Here is a 17605-nt window from a genome sequence, read left to right on the forward strand (position 1 = left end):
CTGTCTTTTAAAGCTTGCCACAGTCTGTCTTTCCTGCGCAATTATAGGTTATTCTCCTTTCTGGATTCTGCATTTATTTGCTCATCAATGTGCCCATTGCATCCTCCCTATAGAACATAAGCCACGAGAGGGCAGAAACTTGTTTGGTTTTGAGTTTGTATCTTTGGCATTCCACCTTATATAGAGAAAGCACTTCAAAACATTTGTTGATTTGAACCAAATTGAACAAAATTCATTGTCCTATATGTTATTCATTCAATTAGTAAGCTTTTATATATTAAATCAGGCCTTAGTTGGCTCAGTGGACAAAGTGCAGAGCCTGAAATCAGTCCTCCTGAGTTCAAATCTAGCCTCAGACACTTACTAGCTGTGTCACCCTAGGCAAGTCATTTAACCCTGTTTGCCTCAATTTCCCCATCTGCAAAATCAGCTGAAGAAGGAAGTGGCAAACCACTCCATTATCCATTCCAAGAAAAACCTGAATGGCACCCCAAAGGGTCCAACTGGACTGAAATGACTGAATAACAAAATGGATACTAAGGAAAAGAAGGCAAAGAAAGGCAAAAGACAGACAGTCCTTTCTCTCTCACAAACTCACAAACCAAGGTGGGAGACAACAAGAAAACAAATATATGCAACAAGCTATTTATAGGTTAAATGGAAAATAATTAATAGAAGAAAGGAATTAGAATTAGTTATGATTGTAAGAGGAGGCAGCTGGGTGGCTCAGTAGATTGAGAGACTGGGATGTTCAAATCCGGCCATAGACACTTCCCAGCTGTGTGACCCTGGGCTAAGTCACTTCCCCCCCCCCCCCCCCCCCCCCCCCCCCCCCCCGCCTAACCCTTACCACTCTTCTGCCCCAGAACCAATACATAGTATTGGTTTTAAGACAGAAGGCAAGGTTGTTGTTTTTTTTAAAGAATGATTGTGAGAAAAGGGGCACCTGGGTGGCTCAGTACATAGAGAGCCAGGTGTGGAGATGAGAGGGCTAAGGTTCACATCTGACCTCAGATGCTTTCTGGTTGTGTTACCCTGGGCAAGTCACTTAACTCCAATTGCCCAGCCCTTACCATGGAACTGATACTTACTAGTGATTCTAAGACAGAAGGTATCGATTTGAACAACAACAACAACAAAGTGATTGAGAAAAGCTTCCTGTAGAAGATGGGATTTTAGCTGGGTGGGCTTTGAAAGAAACCAGGAGGATGTAATCAAGCCAGCCTGTGGCTTAATAAAATAGAACTTAAGTAAACTATGGATTTTATAAAATTCCTTTCATCTTCCTAATTGTATTCCTCTGGAAACAGTATAGTTATTGGCTAGATGTTTAAAAAGTCTCAGTTGCATATGCTTTGAAAGATTTTCTCACTGATCTATTGGGAGATCCATGACCAAACTGAAGAGTCTTCAGGAGATAGTTTATCCTTCATTTGATGGATGGACAAAATTGCAGAGCAGACAGATGTATTTCTCTTCTTTCAGAAAAATCAAAGTAGTCAAATTTCTCTCCTAGATACTTTGCTATGTACATTTGGTAGGGTTGGAGATGGGGGGTGGGAGGAAGAGTCAGTGAAAGTAGCTATGGCCACCTGGCCTAAACATTCAGGATATCACCAACATCAGGCCTACCTTTCCTCTGCATTTCTTCTTTGTCCAACACATATATCAATTCATATTTTCCTCCTATATTCCCAGAGCTACTGTAGTGAGTGCCATAGGTTTCCAAGAAGCCAAAATATTCTCCCTTTTCGTAGCTGGTGGGCAGAGCTTTTAAGTCATCCAGGAAAGTACTTTTCAACATAAATTCTCTATTTCGCATATGGAATCTTCCAAGTTGAATTTCTCCTTTCACTTGAAGAAACATTTTTGTCTGCATAATAAAGTGGAGAAAGGCGATATGTAAAGTTAATTCCCATAATTTTCAAGATTAAGTAATTAAAATATATATTTTTTAAAACTCTTACCTTCCATCTTGGAAGAGCAGTAAGGGCTAGGCAATAGGATTAAGTGACAGGGTCACCCAGCTAGAAAGTGTCTTGAGGTCTGATTTCAACCCAATTTAACCCATCTCTAGGGTTAACTCTCAATCTACTGAGCCACCTAGCTGCTTCTAGTAATTAAAGTCTAAGCACATTTCCCTGAACATTCCTTTCATAGAATTTGAGAGTTAGAAGGAACCTTATTGACAATTTGATACAGTTGAGAAAACCAAGGCTCAGAGAGACTAAACATTAACTACTTTTCAATAAGTTCTTAAGTAATTCAGAGGCTGTTAAGCCAATATTTAAGCTGACAAAGTCTTTTCCTCACTCCCTCTCTCCCTCCTTTCCTTCCTTTCTTCCTTCCTTCCTTCCTTCCCCTTCCTCCCTCCCTACCTGTTTTCCTCCCTTCCTCCCTTTCTCCCTCCCTCCTTTCCTTCCTTTCCTTCCTTCCTTCCTTCCTTCCTTTCCTTCCTTCCTTCCTTCCTTCCTTCCTTCCTTCCTTCCTTCCTTCCTTCCTTCCTTCCTTCCTTCCTTCCTTCCTTCCTTCCTCCCTTCCTCCCTTCCTCCCTTCCTTCCTCCCTTCCTCCCTTCCTCCCTTCCTTCCTCCCTTCCTTCCTTCTTCCCTTCCTTCCTCCCTCCCTCCCTCCCTCCCTTCCTTTCTCTCTTAGAACTGATTTTAAGTAGCAGTTTCAAGGCAGAAGAACAATAAGAGATAGGCAGTTGGGGTAAGTGAACAAGTGTTCAGGGTCACACAGATAATCTGAGGTCACATTTGAACCCTGCACCTATCTCTAGACTTGACTCTATACACTGTCACTCAGATGCCCCAACAAAGTCCTTTCCTTAGAGCAGCCCCATGAAGTGGTAAGTGGTGAGAGAATTCTTAAAGCTTTCTTTCAGATGAGCCAAATGAGACTTGGAGAAGCTCTGAAGCTGTCAAAGACCACACAAGGAGAAGGTCTCTCAATAAATACTGAACTAAGATCTGTATCATTGGTGAGTATCAAGTCAGTATTACAGAGAGGACCTTCCAAGGAGACATCACAATGAATAGGGCCCAAGAATCCTTTGGCCCAGAATTGATGTTCTGAATCTGATCAAAGATTAGTGACTTGGGTAGAATCAACAGAGGATCCTGGGGCTTCCATTCTAAGCTTGGTTCTCTTTCCATTGTCATGCTACCTACTTGAGGGACTTATTCAAGCCTGTTAGACAGCTAGTTAACTAACAGTAAAGACAGGACTAGAACTAAGGATTCGGGCATCATTTCAGTGTTTATTTCATTAGACCAAATCAAATTTAACTTTGATGAGGAGGGAGAGGAAGGAGCATGAGAGCTATTGGGTACTTTCCTGGGTTTTTATACATTGTTCTTCATGGATTCCAAATTAGTTTTGTTGCTATTATTTACTCAGGATGTTCCATCTTTTGTCAAGACCATCTCCTATGCTCTGAGGGTCCTCTCCTCTCATTTCTACAATTCAGAGCTTTGACTTTATTCAAAACTCACTTTAAGCACCATCTCCAACCTGAAGCCTTTCCTGATACACTCAGTTATTTGTGCCACTCCTGAAATTACCTTGTATCTATGTGACATATATTTTGTATATACTTAAATATGTACACACTTTCTTTTCTGATTGACTCTGAGGTCAGGTCTTTGAAGACAGGGACCATTTCCCTTCATCTTGGCATCTCTAATACTTGCCACAGGACCTGGCACATAGTAGAATCTTAATAAATGTTTGTTGTTTGATGGATTATTTACTAAAAGCAATGAAAAACCTGCCCAAGTTCAGGCTGTTAGCTATGAACACCGAGTTTTAATTTTAGGGAGAAAGGAAGAAGGAGAAAGGAAGGCAAGATAGAAGGAGGTAATAAGGGAGAGGAGGGGAAGACAGGAAGGAGAGGAGAGGAAAGAGGAAGAAGAAGAGAGGAAGAAGGAAGATGAGGGAGGAGAGAAGAAAGGAAAAGGGATAAGGAGGGAGGGGGAGGAAGAAGTAGCACTATTTATTATATGGGTGGGAAAGCACAACTGACAAACATCTCCACAGTGAAGGATTTCCAGGGACCTTGACTTAATTGCTTTACTGTTGGCATTAAGACAACTATATGGCAGTGGTGGTGAATCTTTTAGAGACCAACTTCCCACACTGCAACCCTCCTGCATATGAATGCCACCTTCCCCTTCTGCCTTGATGTGAGAAATGTCCACAGGTGTGTGAAGAAGGGGAAAGGAGCAGCCCACTCTGGCACATGTGCCATAGTTTTGCTAACATAGCTATATAGTGATTGGGGAAGTCTTAGACTAAGAGAGGCTCTTGGATAAAGAACATAAGATATTTATTTCAAAGTGGTTAGATCCACATTTATGTTAAAAACTCATCACATACATGATAAAATAAGTATATGTACACATACACATAAGATTCTTTTAAGGTACATTTTGGACTAGATGGCTGAGGTCTTTACCTACTCTAAAACTTCTGTGAAATGGGAAATATGATATATGATAATTTAAGATATTTTTCATATGGTATATATGATATGATTTATTTATGGTACTCAAATAATGAGACTGATTTGTTTATGGAATGAACTTCATTTTTGTATGGTCATACTTTATATAAAATGAATATTCTTTCTCTTTTCCAATGGATTATAGTGAAACATCAGTAATTGTACATCTTAAAGTGTTTATATATATATAAATAGTAATTGTGTATTCCAATGTGTGGAAAGGAAAATTATGTCAAGCCCTGGACTTTCTGCCACTGAGTTGGAACCAACAGCAGTTGGAATGTTAGAAGATATTGACAAGACTGACAGTGGGTGGGGGAAGGGGCAACTGGGAGTGGCAGTTGGTCTTGTGACTAGTTTTTCCTTGCTGGCCCTGGAAGTTGAAGGAGCTCTCTCCCGGTCTCTGGATAGAAGTGCCTCTATTTTCCTGATTTTCCCAACTATGTGCTCTCCCTGGATTCCTATTATTGTGTCCTCAACAAAAGGGCTTAAGGGAAGCAGTTTGAACTGTAAGGCCGGTCTTTAGGGGCATCAGCTTGAAGAGACAGGCCCAACCAGCTCTTAAGGTCAGAACTTTTCTTCCTCTCACTGTCTACTGCTAAGACTTTTGAAATTAAGAAAGCTAGCACAGATATAGCATAGACAGGAATAAGAGAAATCCTCTACCAGCCTGTGAGGCCTGGCCTCAGCTCAAAAACAGAGATTCAAACCTCATCTAGGGACATCCCTATTCCCTCTTTCCTGATACCTCCCCACTCCAAACTTGTTATTACATGTTATCTTTATTTGAATATCACAGTCAGATAAGAGGACTAACATTTCAGGGGACATAGATAGAGCTGAACCTCAGGACAGTCATTCAACTATAAACTGTCCTTATTGAACCCCTGCTGGGTGACCTTGTTCTGGGGGGGGGGAGGCTTATCCCTCAGGAGAGTCTTTATTTGCTCTAGGGTATCCGCAACATCATTCTATAGAGACATCCCCTCAGACTATCATAAGTGGCTCATTTCTCGGGAACCCCATTTTTTCAGAATAACCTCTCGGCAGGGGGCATCTCTCCTTTAACCTCACCGACAGCCATATTCCCTCTCTCCTTTCAACTCCTCCATTCCCTATTACAAAACCTTCAGTATCCCCTGTAATCAATCCAACCCATTTTTCTATAAATATTACAGATATCAGTATTAGAATAGTTTGTGAGCAAAGTCTCTTGTCAATATACCTTAACCCTGAAAGTAGATTATTCAAGGCTATCAAACCTATATGAATGGTAAAATCAGGGTTTTATAGCCCTTTTAGTGATCCACAGACATCAATTCTGAGGAAAGGAGGGTGTTTCCTCATTCACACAAAGGGAATAGAATCTCTCTTAGGAGCATTCTAGCTGCAATATTTTCTTTGTTTTCATCAACTTAATGTTTCTTGAGTGTCCTGGATTTTATCAGTTTCAGATGCCGAAAATCACTGGAATAGTTCTAGTTGACTCAATGGATAGAATTTTGGACTTAAAGAGTCAAGAAGTTCTAAGTTCAAATGTAGCCTCAGACACTTATTAGTTATGTGATCCTCAATAGGGGCAGCTAGTGGGTAGAGTGCTAGGTCTGGGGTCAGGAAAACCCAAATTTAAATTCAGTCTCAGACAGTTATTAGCTTTGTTACCCTGAGAAAGTCACTAATATTATAGTTTTTCCATATTGCATATTTCCTTCATCCTACCTTGTCTGAAGCATAGTACTTGATAAGGTGAAGACTTTCGTTTTTTGAATATCTAAATCTGAATGTAAGACCAGCATCTTGTTGGTTTCTCTTTGGGTCAGGTTTTCTTTTAGGTGTTCCACCCTCAGGTGCTTCTCCAGGTGTTCCATCCTTAGGTGCTTCTTTAAGTATTCTATCTTCAGGTGCTTCTCCAGGTGTTCCATCCTTAGGTGCTTCTTTAAGTATTCTATCTTCAGGTGCTTCTTCTTTAGCTATTGTGCTTTCTGGAGCTCTGGCTTCAGCTTCCCCAAATTCTGGAACATTAGAATCAAATGATGCCGCAGCGTTGAGCGAAGACAAAGGGCCTTCAGTAGATGTGAGTTTTAGAGATATGTCAAAGCCAAAATTTTTTTGCCTTTCTCTGAATGTGTCTGTTATTTGAAGTACATGTTCTTCATAGTTCTCTGTCCTCAATCTTTTTTCTGCTTTAGTCTAAAAGAAAGAACAATGATCAGTTATTTAAAAAATCAAAAGAAAAACTAATATTCTTTGTTAATTTAACATCTATTAGGTAGTGTGGGAGAGGCATGAAGAGAGAAAGGTTTTGAAGGACAAGCCAAGATGCAAGAGACTAAGCTGGGGACCATCTTGTCAATCAAGATGAAGATTCTAAAATGGAATGTTCCCAGGAGGAGTGGCAGTTGAGCTGACGAAGGAGGAGGGGACTGGGAGTCTCACTCTCTCTCTCTGGCAGTTGAGGCTGGCTGAAGACCCTGATTGTGATGGCTTGTTTTTTTGGGCTTTCTGATCAAGGGGAGACCCCTGCGCTCTCTGACATTTTGACTGAGCAAGAGTTGGGGTTTTTCTGGCCACAGAGAGAGGAGAAGAAGGAGAAACTTGGCTTTTGAGTTGGTTGTCTCTCTCTGAGAGTTTAAGCTGGCCAGGAGAAACTGAGAGACCTTGATGGTGTTGTAAAAGAAAGAAGATATTAGCTGTTGTCCTCCATTTATCTAATTGTTCCTCTTCATACCTTTGTTACTGGACTATTTCCATAACCCTATCAAATTCCCCTTATAGATTAGGGAAACCCTCATCCGACTTTCCTCAGTTTCCCATCCTGTTATCCCAATAAACCCCTACTTGAAAAAGGAAAAGAAAAGAAGATCTTTATAGTTCGTTTAGGGGGGGAGGGAAGAAGCCAAAGGCTTCAAGAATTGGGAGGTGAAGGAGCAGAGGGTTGGAAAAGGGAGGGAGTGAAAGGGAGGAGGAGGTTAGAAAGATATACTGATCCATCAGCCATCAGTAGGGATCAGTAGGCAAACACCAGAGCATTCCCCAGAGCCGTTCCCCTGTGTAGCAGTTTCCTTGTGTGGTAGCCTCAGGTTCCCCTGTAGCAGCTGCTCTAGTCATTGCAACAAGTAATAGTGTTTCACAGATTTACTCTTCTATTTCAAGTAAAAATAGTTTACCTCTATTTCAATCAGTAGTAGTTTCACTCAGTGTCCTACAGATTTATACCTTCTATTTCAGTAGAAAGTTTGATAAACATTAAAATGGGATTTCTTTCTATAGATCTTTTAAAAAGAAGACAGGTTATTGTTATCTTTCTGACATAGATTCATTTCTTTTTCTCTGAACCAGGTGGATTTATTTAAATTTTTTCATCTTGTTCATTTTGAAAGTAAATAATCTTATAAAACCCAAACTCCAAAACATATATCCAAATAAGCAAGTGATAAATCATATGCTTTCATCTGTATCCCTACTCCCAACAGTTCTTTCTCTGGAGGTGGATGGCCTTCTTGTCATAAGTCCCTCAGAACTGTCCTGGATCATTATATTGTTGAGAATAGCTGAGTGTATCACCTTTGATCATCTATAGCATTGCTGTTATTGTGTGCAATTTTTTCCTGGTTCTACTTATTTTACTCTGCATTAGTTCATGTAGGTAAGACATAGCTTTGTAAGACAGTTAAGGCTGAATGCTGATGGAAAATGGACTACATGACTCTTCTAAGTCCATTGAAGATCTTAGATTTAAAATTTTCTTATCAGGTATTATATAATTAAAACAATTTTTTTTTTTATCCTGTGAATCAGCATGGAACAAGTACAGAAGGTACACTAAGCTATCCAGGTTGTTTTTTCCCCCCTTCTCTCCATGCTTCATCTTTTTTTCCCCCCTCTTTTATCCATTTCCATTCCAAGGTGACATAAGATAAGAAAAATGGTTAAGGATCTTGTCATTAGCTTATGCTAATAGAAATCTTTATGGTACAAGAGGGCACCAGGAGGATTATAACACTTGGATCTGTATGGGATCCATAACTAATTTGACATTCCATTTCCCACTTCCATGCTTTCATTCAAATGGTTTCTCAGGTCTCTCCTGAACTCTTTTCCTTCGACCTCCACTGTTATTAGAATTTTCTAAAATTACATTTATACTTTGTGTAAATTTTGTTTTTACTTGTGGCCTATAAGCTTCTTGAAGGCAAGGATAGTTTATATGTTATCTTTGTATCTCCAACACCAAGCATAGTGCTTTCATTTAGTAGGTGTTCAGTGAATGGGGGAATTGATCAAATTGAATTAATACATGGTCACAGCATATGATTGAGGGTGGATGGATTAGATTAAATTGGTTCTGAATAGTGGAAAGGCAAGTGAAGGTCCATGCCTTAATCATAGCATGTAACACAGTCTTAAAAGTAGGATGGTGCATCCACTGCTAGTAGAAACTGTGTGTGTTTTTTTTTTTAACTTTAGTGAGTCATTTGACAAATACATAGTAATTAGTATAAATTATATTAGACTATTTATCACCATGGTGAAGGTGGAGAAGGGAAGGAAAGAAAATCTGAATTCCAAAATGTCAGAAAAAGCAATTCTCAAAAATGGTTTTCACATGTAGCTGAAAAAAATAAATAAAAAGAAAAAAAAGGTACATAATGATTGATATTTGTATAATACTCTTCTAATGCATCCTGAGAGGGAAAAGGTATAACAGAATGTCCCTTCTTCCAAGGAGATTTAATGCTAGCTGGAGAGGCAAGAACAATTTGAAAAAGTTAAAAAAATAATAACATAGCACATATCTAGAACATGGTCTATAGTGATAAATTTTTAAGAAGTCTCTAAATGGCCAACATAAACATTACAAAATCTATGAACTAAAAAAACCATAAGACCCTTCAGCCTACTTAATTTTGCTAAGCATGTAGTTCTAATAATTTAATCAATGTTCAATTATTTAATTTCAAAGTCCAAAACAAATTGGAATGAAGAGGGCAGCTATAAACAGATGCCGAGGAAAAGGCAAGAGGTGATAGCCAAGAATCATAAAAATAACAAAAATAGATGCAAGAACTAAAACCTGCAGCAATTTCCAGCTATCTAGTAGAGGAAGAAAGAGCTCTTAAGCTACTTTAAGGACAATACCATATTACCACAATGTAATAATTGATGTCTATTATGATGCTAAGGAAAAGATGAAATTGTGTTCAGTTTCTTTTATAAGAAAGCAGGAAATGCATAATTTTAGAATAATTTCCATGCAAATGTTTAAAAATTGAAAAAGGACCCTTTTGTTCTTGAAAATCTGGAAATTCCTCCTACCTGTACTGACTTACCTCTTGAAGGTTCCAGAGAATCTATATTTTTCTATTCTTACATCAGCTTTAGAGAAGTCACAGTTAGTCAAAATTGAAAGAGAACTTAGAGGTCATCTAGTAATGATTACATGCTAAGGTAAGTGTTATGAATCAGAGAATCATAGATACACATCTAGGATGGACCTCAAAGGCCCCCATTTTACAGATGGGAACACTGAGGCCAAGTGTAGTTATGTGACTTGCCTTTGGTCATACAAGTAGTAAGGGTCAGAGGCAGAATATGAACAACCTGGATACTTAGGTTTTTCTTTCCACTATAGCATATTTTCTGACACCATAGAAGTTAAAGCAAAGAAGAAGACATCTCAGGTTGGGATGATTGGTACTGACTGAATCATTGTCAGAAATAGCATTGATATTATATTCTTTAAATGATTTTTATAGAAAAGAAGTTGCATTTATTCATTTGGAGATATGGAGGGAGGTAGAAATTATATGAAAGTCTAAACTGAAGGAAATTAAGCTGCCTGCTTAATATTGCTGCTTTTGCTGCTGTATTTAATAATGTGTCATCATTGGCTTTACTCAACATAGGTAATCAAGTGGAGTCTTAAGAAATAGATTCTTGGAATTTTAAACCCTTGTTGATTTGATTCAATTCAATAAACATATTAAGTGGCATTTTTTTTTTTGGCAGAAGAGGGTGTGAGGTTCAAGGCATTAAATTTAGCCCCAAAGTTATAAAGACAGAGCAAAAGAAGGTGTGTTTGCCTTTAAGGAATTTAATCTAGGTTGTGGGCATAAACCCCAGAAGGAATCCCGGAAAACATTAAGCATTCTTCATTCTTATCTGAATCATTGTTCTAGAGAAGTATAAGCAATGTGTGTCTTATTTCATAACATGAGGAACATAGAGATAGGTAATATATGGCAATATACGTGTGTAACCTTTATCATTGTCCTTGCCTTCTTGGGGAGGGAGGGAGAGATTATAGAATACAAAATTTCAGAAACTGGATATTAAAATTATATCAACATATAATTTTGAAAAACTGAAAAGGTATAGTTTAAAGAAGAGAATTTATGCAGACCTCTAAAAAAGATACGAAGGTCTCAATGACAGTTTAGTTTAGTTTGACAGAATGTGGGGATCGTATATTAGGCATTCCTGTGAAATAAATGAAAAATTGAAGTACATTCACAAGATGAGTTAGAGAAAAAGAGTCAATTGACATAAAAGGGCAAGGTGATGTGGATATAAGCTTTCACAATTGTAACTAGGCAACAAGAACCAGAGTAATTATCATTTAAATCATTACCATCATATCAACGGCTTTTCCTAATTTCTGCTAATTTCTAATTAGTCATTTTTTTCATCATTCAGGATAGTTGTCAGTGAATTTCTTGTATTTGTTGAAGATGGTTAGCTCCTCAGAAAATGATTGTTTTGGATAATGGATGATTTGAAGACTTCTTGAGATTTAAGTGCATGGTACCTATTCTTTGAATGCCCAATAGTTCTTATATTCAACTAATTATTTCTCTTGTCTGCACAACTTCATCTGCTATTTCTCATGAAACTTATCTAACCAATGTCTTTTCTGATGTCTTTCCAACTAGATTCTGAGATGTTACAAAATGACGCAGTAGGATCTTTGGGAAGACTTACGTCATAGTTCAGAGTTGCCACATTCCAAGGCTTGCGGTAATAGGTTCCGGTATTTCCATCTCGAACTCGCTCACAGAGACCATGGAAATACTCATTGTCAAAGGGAGTGTCCAAAGGATCCATCCCCAAAATGTTCATCCTGTGAACAGAAGAGACACAACAAACTTCCTAGAGTAGCCTTTACTTCAATTTCAGTCATATCTGAATCTTTGTGACCCCATTTTAGGTTTTCTTGGCAAAGATACTAGGGTGGTTCGCCATTTTACTTCTCTGATTCATTTTACTGATGAGGAACAAAGGCAAATAGGGTTGTGATTGTCCAGGATCACACAGCTACTAAGTGCCTGAGGCCAGTTTTAACTTGAGAAGATGTCTTTCTGGTTCCAAACCCAGTGCTCTATCCACTGTGCCATCTAGCTATCCTACTCTAACGATAAAGAACCTTTTAGAAGTCCATCATCACTATCACCACCCAATGACTTGTTCTGGAAGCAAACAATTCAGAGGTTTCTTTTCCTCATTCTACTTTCTTTAGTAATAAAGTTGGCTCAAAGAAGCCTTTAAACTCTTTGAGGATAAAAGAATGCCTTTGGTGAGCAACAGCAAAAACATATTAAGGGAAAGCATTGAGAGAATCAGGTTCTGATTCAAACTCCTCTGTTCTAACTCTAATCTACCTCTTCTCAAAAGCAGTTTAAGTTATAATGCTGGAATGCCAGCTCTGTAAATTATTTGCAAACAGTGCATCCCAGGGGCACAATCTAATACGTGTGTGTGTTAGGTTTCATCTATGAATCAACTCTGGTGTTTCTTCCCTCCCTCTCTGCACTTTCTTTCAACATGTGCCTTCTCCAGCTGTCTCACTGTATGTCAAGGACCTCGTTTTTGTTTCCAGGACTGTGTTAGACATAGTGTACTTTGCAGCATTCCAACAGGAACACAGAAATTCCAGCTTGCTGGCAAAAAATTTCCACTGCTTCCCCTTTCTTTGGCCCCAATTTTGAACAAAACACTTTTTTGGGGAGAGTTTTCTTGTAAAGAATAGGAACTTGTTAATGCAGAAAAGTTTATGCTGATTCATAAGATTAAAGACTTTATGCTAGGTATAAACTGGCTATATATTTGGCGTTGGGAACAAAACTATTTCTTTGTAAGAAGGGTAGAGTATTAAGTGAAAAGAATACAGTGATTACCATAGTCTTTGGATCATTCATAGTAGTAACTGGGGCTGGTTGGTTCACTGGGTTAGGATGGACATCTAGGAAGATTCAGTCCCTTCCCCTATGCCTGTCTGCTCCAATGAGTTTAACTCTCATCTCTAGGCAAATGACTCATGGACACATACATATGTGTGTGTGTGTGTGTATAGACTACATACGTACACACACTTAGCTATTCAGCTGTAGCCTTTCCCCTGAGCTTCAGTCCCACATGACCAATAGCTTATTGGATATTTCCAGTTAGATGTCCTGAAGACACCATGAGCTTGGCATGTGCAAAACTGAACTCATCTTTCCTCCTGAACCTTCTTTTCTTTCAAATCTCACTATTTCTGTAAGAGATAACACCATTCTAGACTTGCAGTTTAGAATTTCAGCATTATCCCTGACTCCCCACTTTTCTTCACTCTACACATTTGATTAGCTTCCAAATCTAACTACTTTGGGTCTCTATGACTTCTCTTGAATCCTTTATCTTGTCTCCATTCCTATAGCTGTCACCCTAGTTCGGGCTCTCTTGCAATAGCCTCCACATTGGTCTCACTGCTTCATACTTATCACTTGAGTTCATCCTGCCCAGAGCTACCAAAGAACTTTTTCTTAATCACAGATCTGACCCCAAACCAATCAACTCCAATGGCTTCCTATTGTCTCTAGGGGAACTCCCCCCCCCCCCAGTTTAATTTAATGTTCCTCATAACTTGTTCCTACTCTATCTTTATAACCTTAATGGATATTACTCTTCCTCCTGCACTCTGTGATCTATCCAAACTGACCTTCTTCTGTTCTTCACACTCAGTACTCTCCATCTGCCTTTTTTTTTTTTGCCTTTCAACAGATGGAATGTGTTTTCTCCTCACTTCCACTTCACAGACTTCCTCTTTTTCATTAAGATGCAGCTGAAGCACTATCTTCTACAGGAAGCTGTTCCTGATTCTTCCCCAGTATTAATAATTCTCCTCTGTCCCCAACTACCTTGTACCTACCACTCTTCATATATTTATTTTTTCTTTTAAAAAACAATTGTTGTTATACCAAAATTCTCAGGTATCTGTCTCCTTCCTTCCCTTCTTTCTCTGCACTAGAGAAGGCATCACTTAACCAAAATAAAAATTGTATTTATAAACTGTTTTTTTGGGTTTCTATTGATCAATTCTTTCTCTGGAAATGAACCTACACAAGTCATTCTTCAAAAAACATTTATTATGCTGTATTTAATATTCTCTTGATTTTGTTTCATTCTGCATAATTTCATGTGGGTCTTTCCATGTTTTTTTTTTTTAATTACTCACCATTTCTTAAGGTGCAATAGTATTCCATCACAAATATGTGTGACAACTTACTCAGCCATTCCCGCATTGATGAGGGGCATCCCCTCTATTTCCAGTTCTTTGCCACCACAAAGAAAGATACTATAAATATTTTATAACATAGAGGTTCTTTTCCTTTTTCCCTGATCATCTTGGGAAACAGAGCCAATGGTGGTATTTCTGGGTTTAAAGATATGCACAGTTTTATAACTCTTTGAGCATAATTCTTGATTGTTTTATTTTCTCTTATTTATTTTGTGCAAACTTAAATATGTCCTTATGGTCTCCCCATTAGAATATAAGTTCCACATGAGGAGAGATTGTTTCATTCATTACATGCATATTTCAGCCTTTATATTTATAAATGGTTAGCAAAAGGCCTGGCACACAGAAAACACTTAATAAACTCTTGCTGACTGGTCTATTAGATTGGCATAAAACAAATCTGGAGTTGTCCAGCTGCAGGCTGCCCCCTGATTCAGCTGTATTACAAGTCATGTCCCTAATCATAAGGACAACTTGGCAAAGGAAGGTGGTTAAATTAGGACAAGCCCACCACCAATGCTTGAAAAACCTAAAAAAGCATGTCCTACTGACAGCCAGTTAGTAATATTATATTCATCTGGACAGCACGTTTCAGGAAAGCTCTGAATCGGCAGAAAGAAGTTGAGATTTCCTTTTCTCTCTAACCAACCAGTGGTATCTATTACATTTTAAGGGAGGCTCAGTTATGGAGATAGAATCTGCACAACATACCAAAGACTGACTGAGAAATAGAAATACATTGCCCTAAAGAAGCCCTGTTAGTAAAAATGATAGCTTTTATAGAGCACTTTAAAGATTGCAAAGTATTTTATGGATATTATCCCATTTGATTCTTACAATAACCATGAGAGGTAGGTGCTCTTATTATCCCCATTTTATATGATGAGGAAACTGAGGCTGAAAGAAGTTAATTGATGGTCACAAAGCTTGTATCTGAGTCCAGATCTGAACATAAGGCTTCCTGGTCTACTCTAGCCACAGAACCACACAGCTGTCTTAGAGTACAAGTGAATAAGAGGTTTTAGTGTTAAACGAGGGAAAGAAAAGTGCATACAGCAGGAATTTTGATCTAGGAGGGACCTCAGAGGTCATTAAGTCTAACCCACTTTTTTTTTTTTTAATAGATGAGGAAACTGACTTTTTACCCAGAGATTAAATGACTTGCCCTGTTTCATACCAGTCAAAAGAACTGGGATTCACACTAAAGTCTTCTGACTCCACTTTCAGTGTTTTTTACCACTGTCTCATGGTGCATTGTTATACTTGGTAGGTCTTAGTATCAGTTATCTCATCTGTAAAATAGGGACAAGCATATTTCACAGTTGTAATGAGAAGTGATTTATAAAGGATGAAGTAATATATCTCAAATATAATATATGTAATGTGCTTTGCTAAACCTATATATATCTATATATATCAGTTATTATTATTGAAACTAGAACTCCCTGAAGAATTCTAGGGAACTCCTTGAATGAGCATACTTCCTTGAACAAAACAGATTAGCATTTCCTCTGCAATTTAAGAGAGTCTTGGAAAGTGACCCAGAACACTGATGAAGTGATTTACCCAGCGTCATACAGCCAGAATGTCAAAAGCAGGACTGGAACCTAGATCCTCCTGGTTCTAAAGTTGGCTCTCTTATCAATAATGCCACACTCTCTCATATAATTGCCATTATCTAAATGGGGATTATTCTCTGTGGGCTGCAGAAGTCAGAGAAAGCAGCAGGATGAAATGGTACTTGGGCTCCAAAGGATGGACAGAGATTAAAGAGGTAGAAGGGAAAAAGGAAGGCATTCCAGGCAAAGGGATTGGAATGATGTGAGCAGATATATATTAAAGGAAAGGGATGTTGTGTGTTTGAGGGCACCATGATGAGCTGGCCAATGTGATTGGAGTCCTACAATATCTTGCTGTGAATATGATCAAAACTCATCAAAGGGAGCAGCTAAGGTGGCTCAGTGGATAGAGAGCCAGGCCTGGAGATGGGAGGTTTTAGGTTCAAATCGAGCCCCAGACATTATCCAATGCCACCTCTGATGAGGTTTTTTTAACCCTTATCTTCCATCTTAGAATCAATGTATTGGTTCCAAGGGAGAAGAATATTGAGAGTTAGGCATGCCTAACTTCTTCCTTGGAACCAATACATAGTATTGATTCTAGGATGGAAGATAAGGGTTAAAAAAAAACCTCATCAGAGGTGGCATTGGATCCTTCTGCTACAGAGCCAACCGGTCTAGTCTACAGTGAGATCATTTCATCTGCTAGGTAACATGAGAATTCCTCACGTGTGAAATACCATCTTTGGGGAGAGAACCCTTTGTGTGCTCTGGATAGCATTTGGTGTGAGGCTGTCATCTTATTTGCATCCCAAATCAGCAGTTTACCAGGTGAGCTAGAGAGGAATCTTCCTGGGACCGAGCCACGGGGGAGAATTTAAGTTTGGAGGACAAGGAAAGCATTCTTTGCATATCATACATAATTTCATCTGGTTTGGATTTGTGTGTTTTCAATGAATACAAGATGGTGTGGGGGGATTACTCTAAATACTTTTGAAAATCTTAGAGGGCTGCAAGGCAAGGATCTGTCAGAATTGCAACCCAACCCAATCCTTCTGGAATCCTTATTCAGGTGAGAGAGCAGCTAACTGGGGGGTGGGGTGGGGAATGCAGAATAATTCTAATGTATGTTGGTGACTTTCATCTATGAAAGAATTTGGTTGTGTTTGACAGTCGAAAAGATAAAATTTGGAGAGAGTGTCCAGCCAGCAAAGTGTAGAGAAATGCAGCTTAATATCATGGTTGCAGAAACTCTCACCTAAAGAGTAGACCTTTAGAAGGCACCACATAAAAATAGCAGTCAGCAAATAAAGAAGAGCTTTAATGGTATGGAATAACTTAGTATAAATGCAACATTAACATGACTTTTAAGTAACAGTTTTGGCTACCAGGTTTTCCTACTTTACATAACTAATTTAAGAATCAAGATCCCTACTTTGGGAATCTCATTTTAAAGTAAAATATTATATATCAGTTCTGCTTTGAAGTGGACGAGGCAACTTAAAAAACTTGTTGGAGTGAAGGGTGAAGTGATAATATGATATTATGAAATGGCATACAGAGATATCAGTTGTAGTTCTGGCTCTGCAAATAAATAGATATGGGCTTTAGGCAAGTCACAAAAACCTCTCTGTATTTCAGTTTTCTCCCTCTAAAAAGGAAATGAATGCATGAATGGCTAGATGGTTAGATGGACAGATGGATAGATAATAAGCATTTGTTAAGTACTTAATATGTGTCCAATATTTAGCTAAGTGTTGGATATACAAACACAAAAGTGGGACAATTCCTGACTTCATAGAGCTTACTTAGAGAGACAATTTTTTTTAAGGAGTGTTGGCCAAGGAAGAGAGCCATGGTCAGTGCAAGTAAAAAAGATGGTATGAAGAACAATAGAGCAATTGAGGGAATGGTAGTAGAATTATGAAATGTAAATGACACAGTGTGTAGGAAAGGGATTTAAAAAGAATAAAATCACTATGTAA

General features: G+C 38.5%; 2 protein-coding genes across 3 annotated transcripts in view; one reads left to right on the plus strand and one right to left on the minus strand.

Moving 5' to 3' along the window:
• Nucleotides 1–17605, minus strand: part of C9 (complement C9) — an 82651-nt gene that overhangs the window by 41649 nt on the left and 23397 nt on the right. For both annotated transcript variants that reach the window (XM_007487420.3, XM_056824567.1), the window contains exons 5-7: nt 11487–11625; nt 6225–6695; nt 1633–1873 (exon numbers count right to left, since the gene is read on the minus strand). In XM_007487420.3, coding sequence (XP_007487482.2) covers nt 1633–1873; nt 6225–6695; nt 11487–11625 — 851 coding nt within the window. The remainder of the gene's footprint in view (nt 1–1632; nt 1874–6224; nt 6696–11486; nt 11626–17605) is intronic.
• Nucleotides 1–17605, plus strand: part of LOC103101159 (SAFB-like transcription modulator) — a 43920-nt gene that overhangs the window by 24033 nt on the left and 2282 nt on the right. The gene's annotated exons all lie outside the window — the stretch shown is intronic.

This window comes from Monodelphis domestica, chromosome 3, assembly GCF_027887165.1.
Source record: "Monodelphis domestica isolate mMonDom1 chromosome 3, mMonDom1.pri, whole genome shotgun sequence".
Classification (NCBI taxonomy): Eukaryota; Metazoa; Chordata; class Mammalia; order Didelphimorphia; family Didelphidae; genus Monodelphis; species Monodelphis domestica.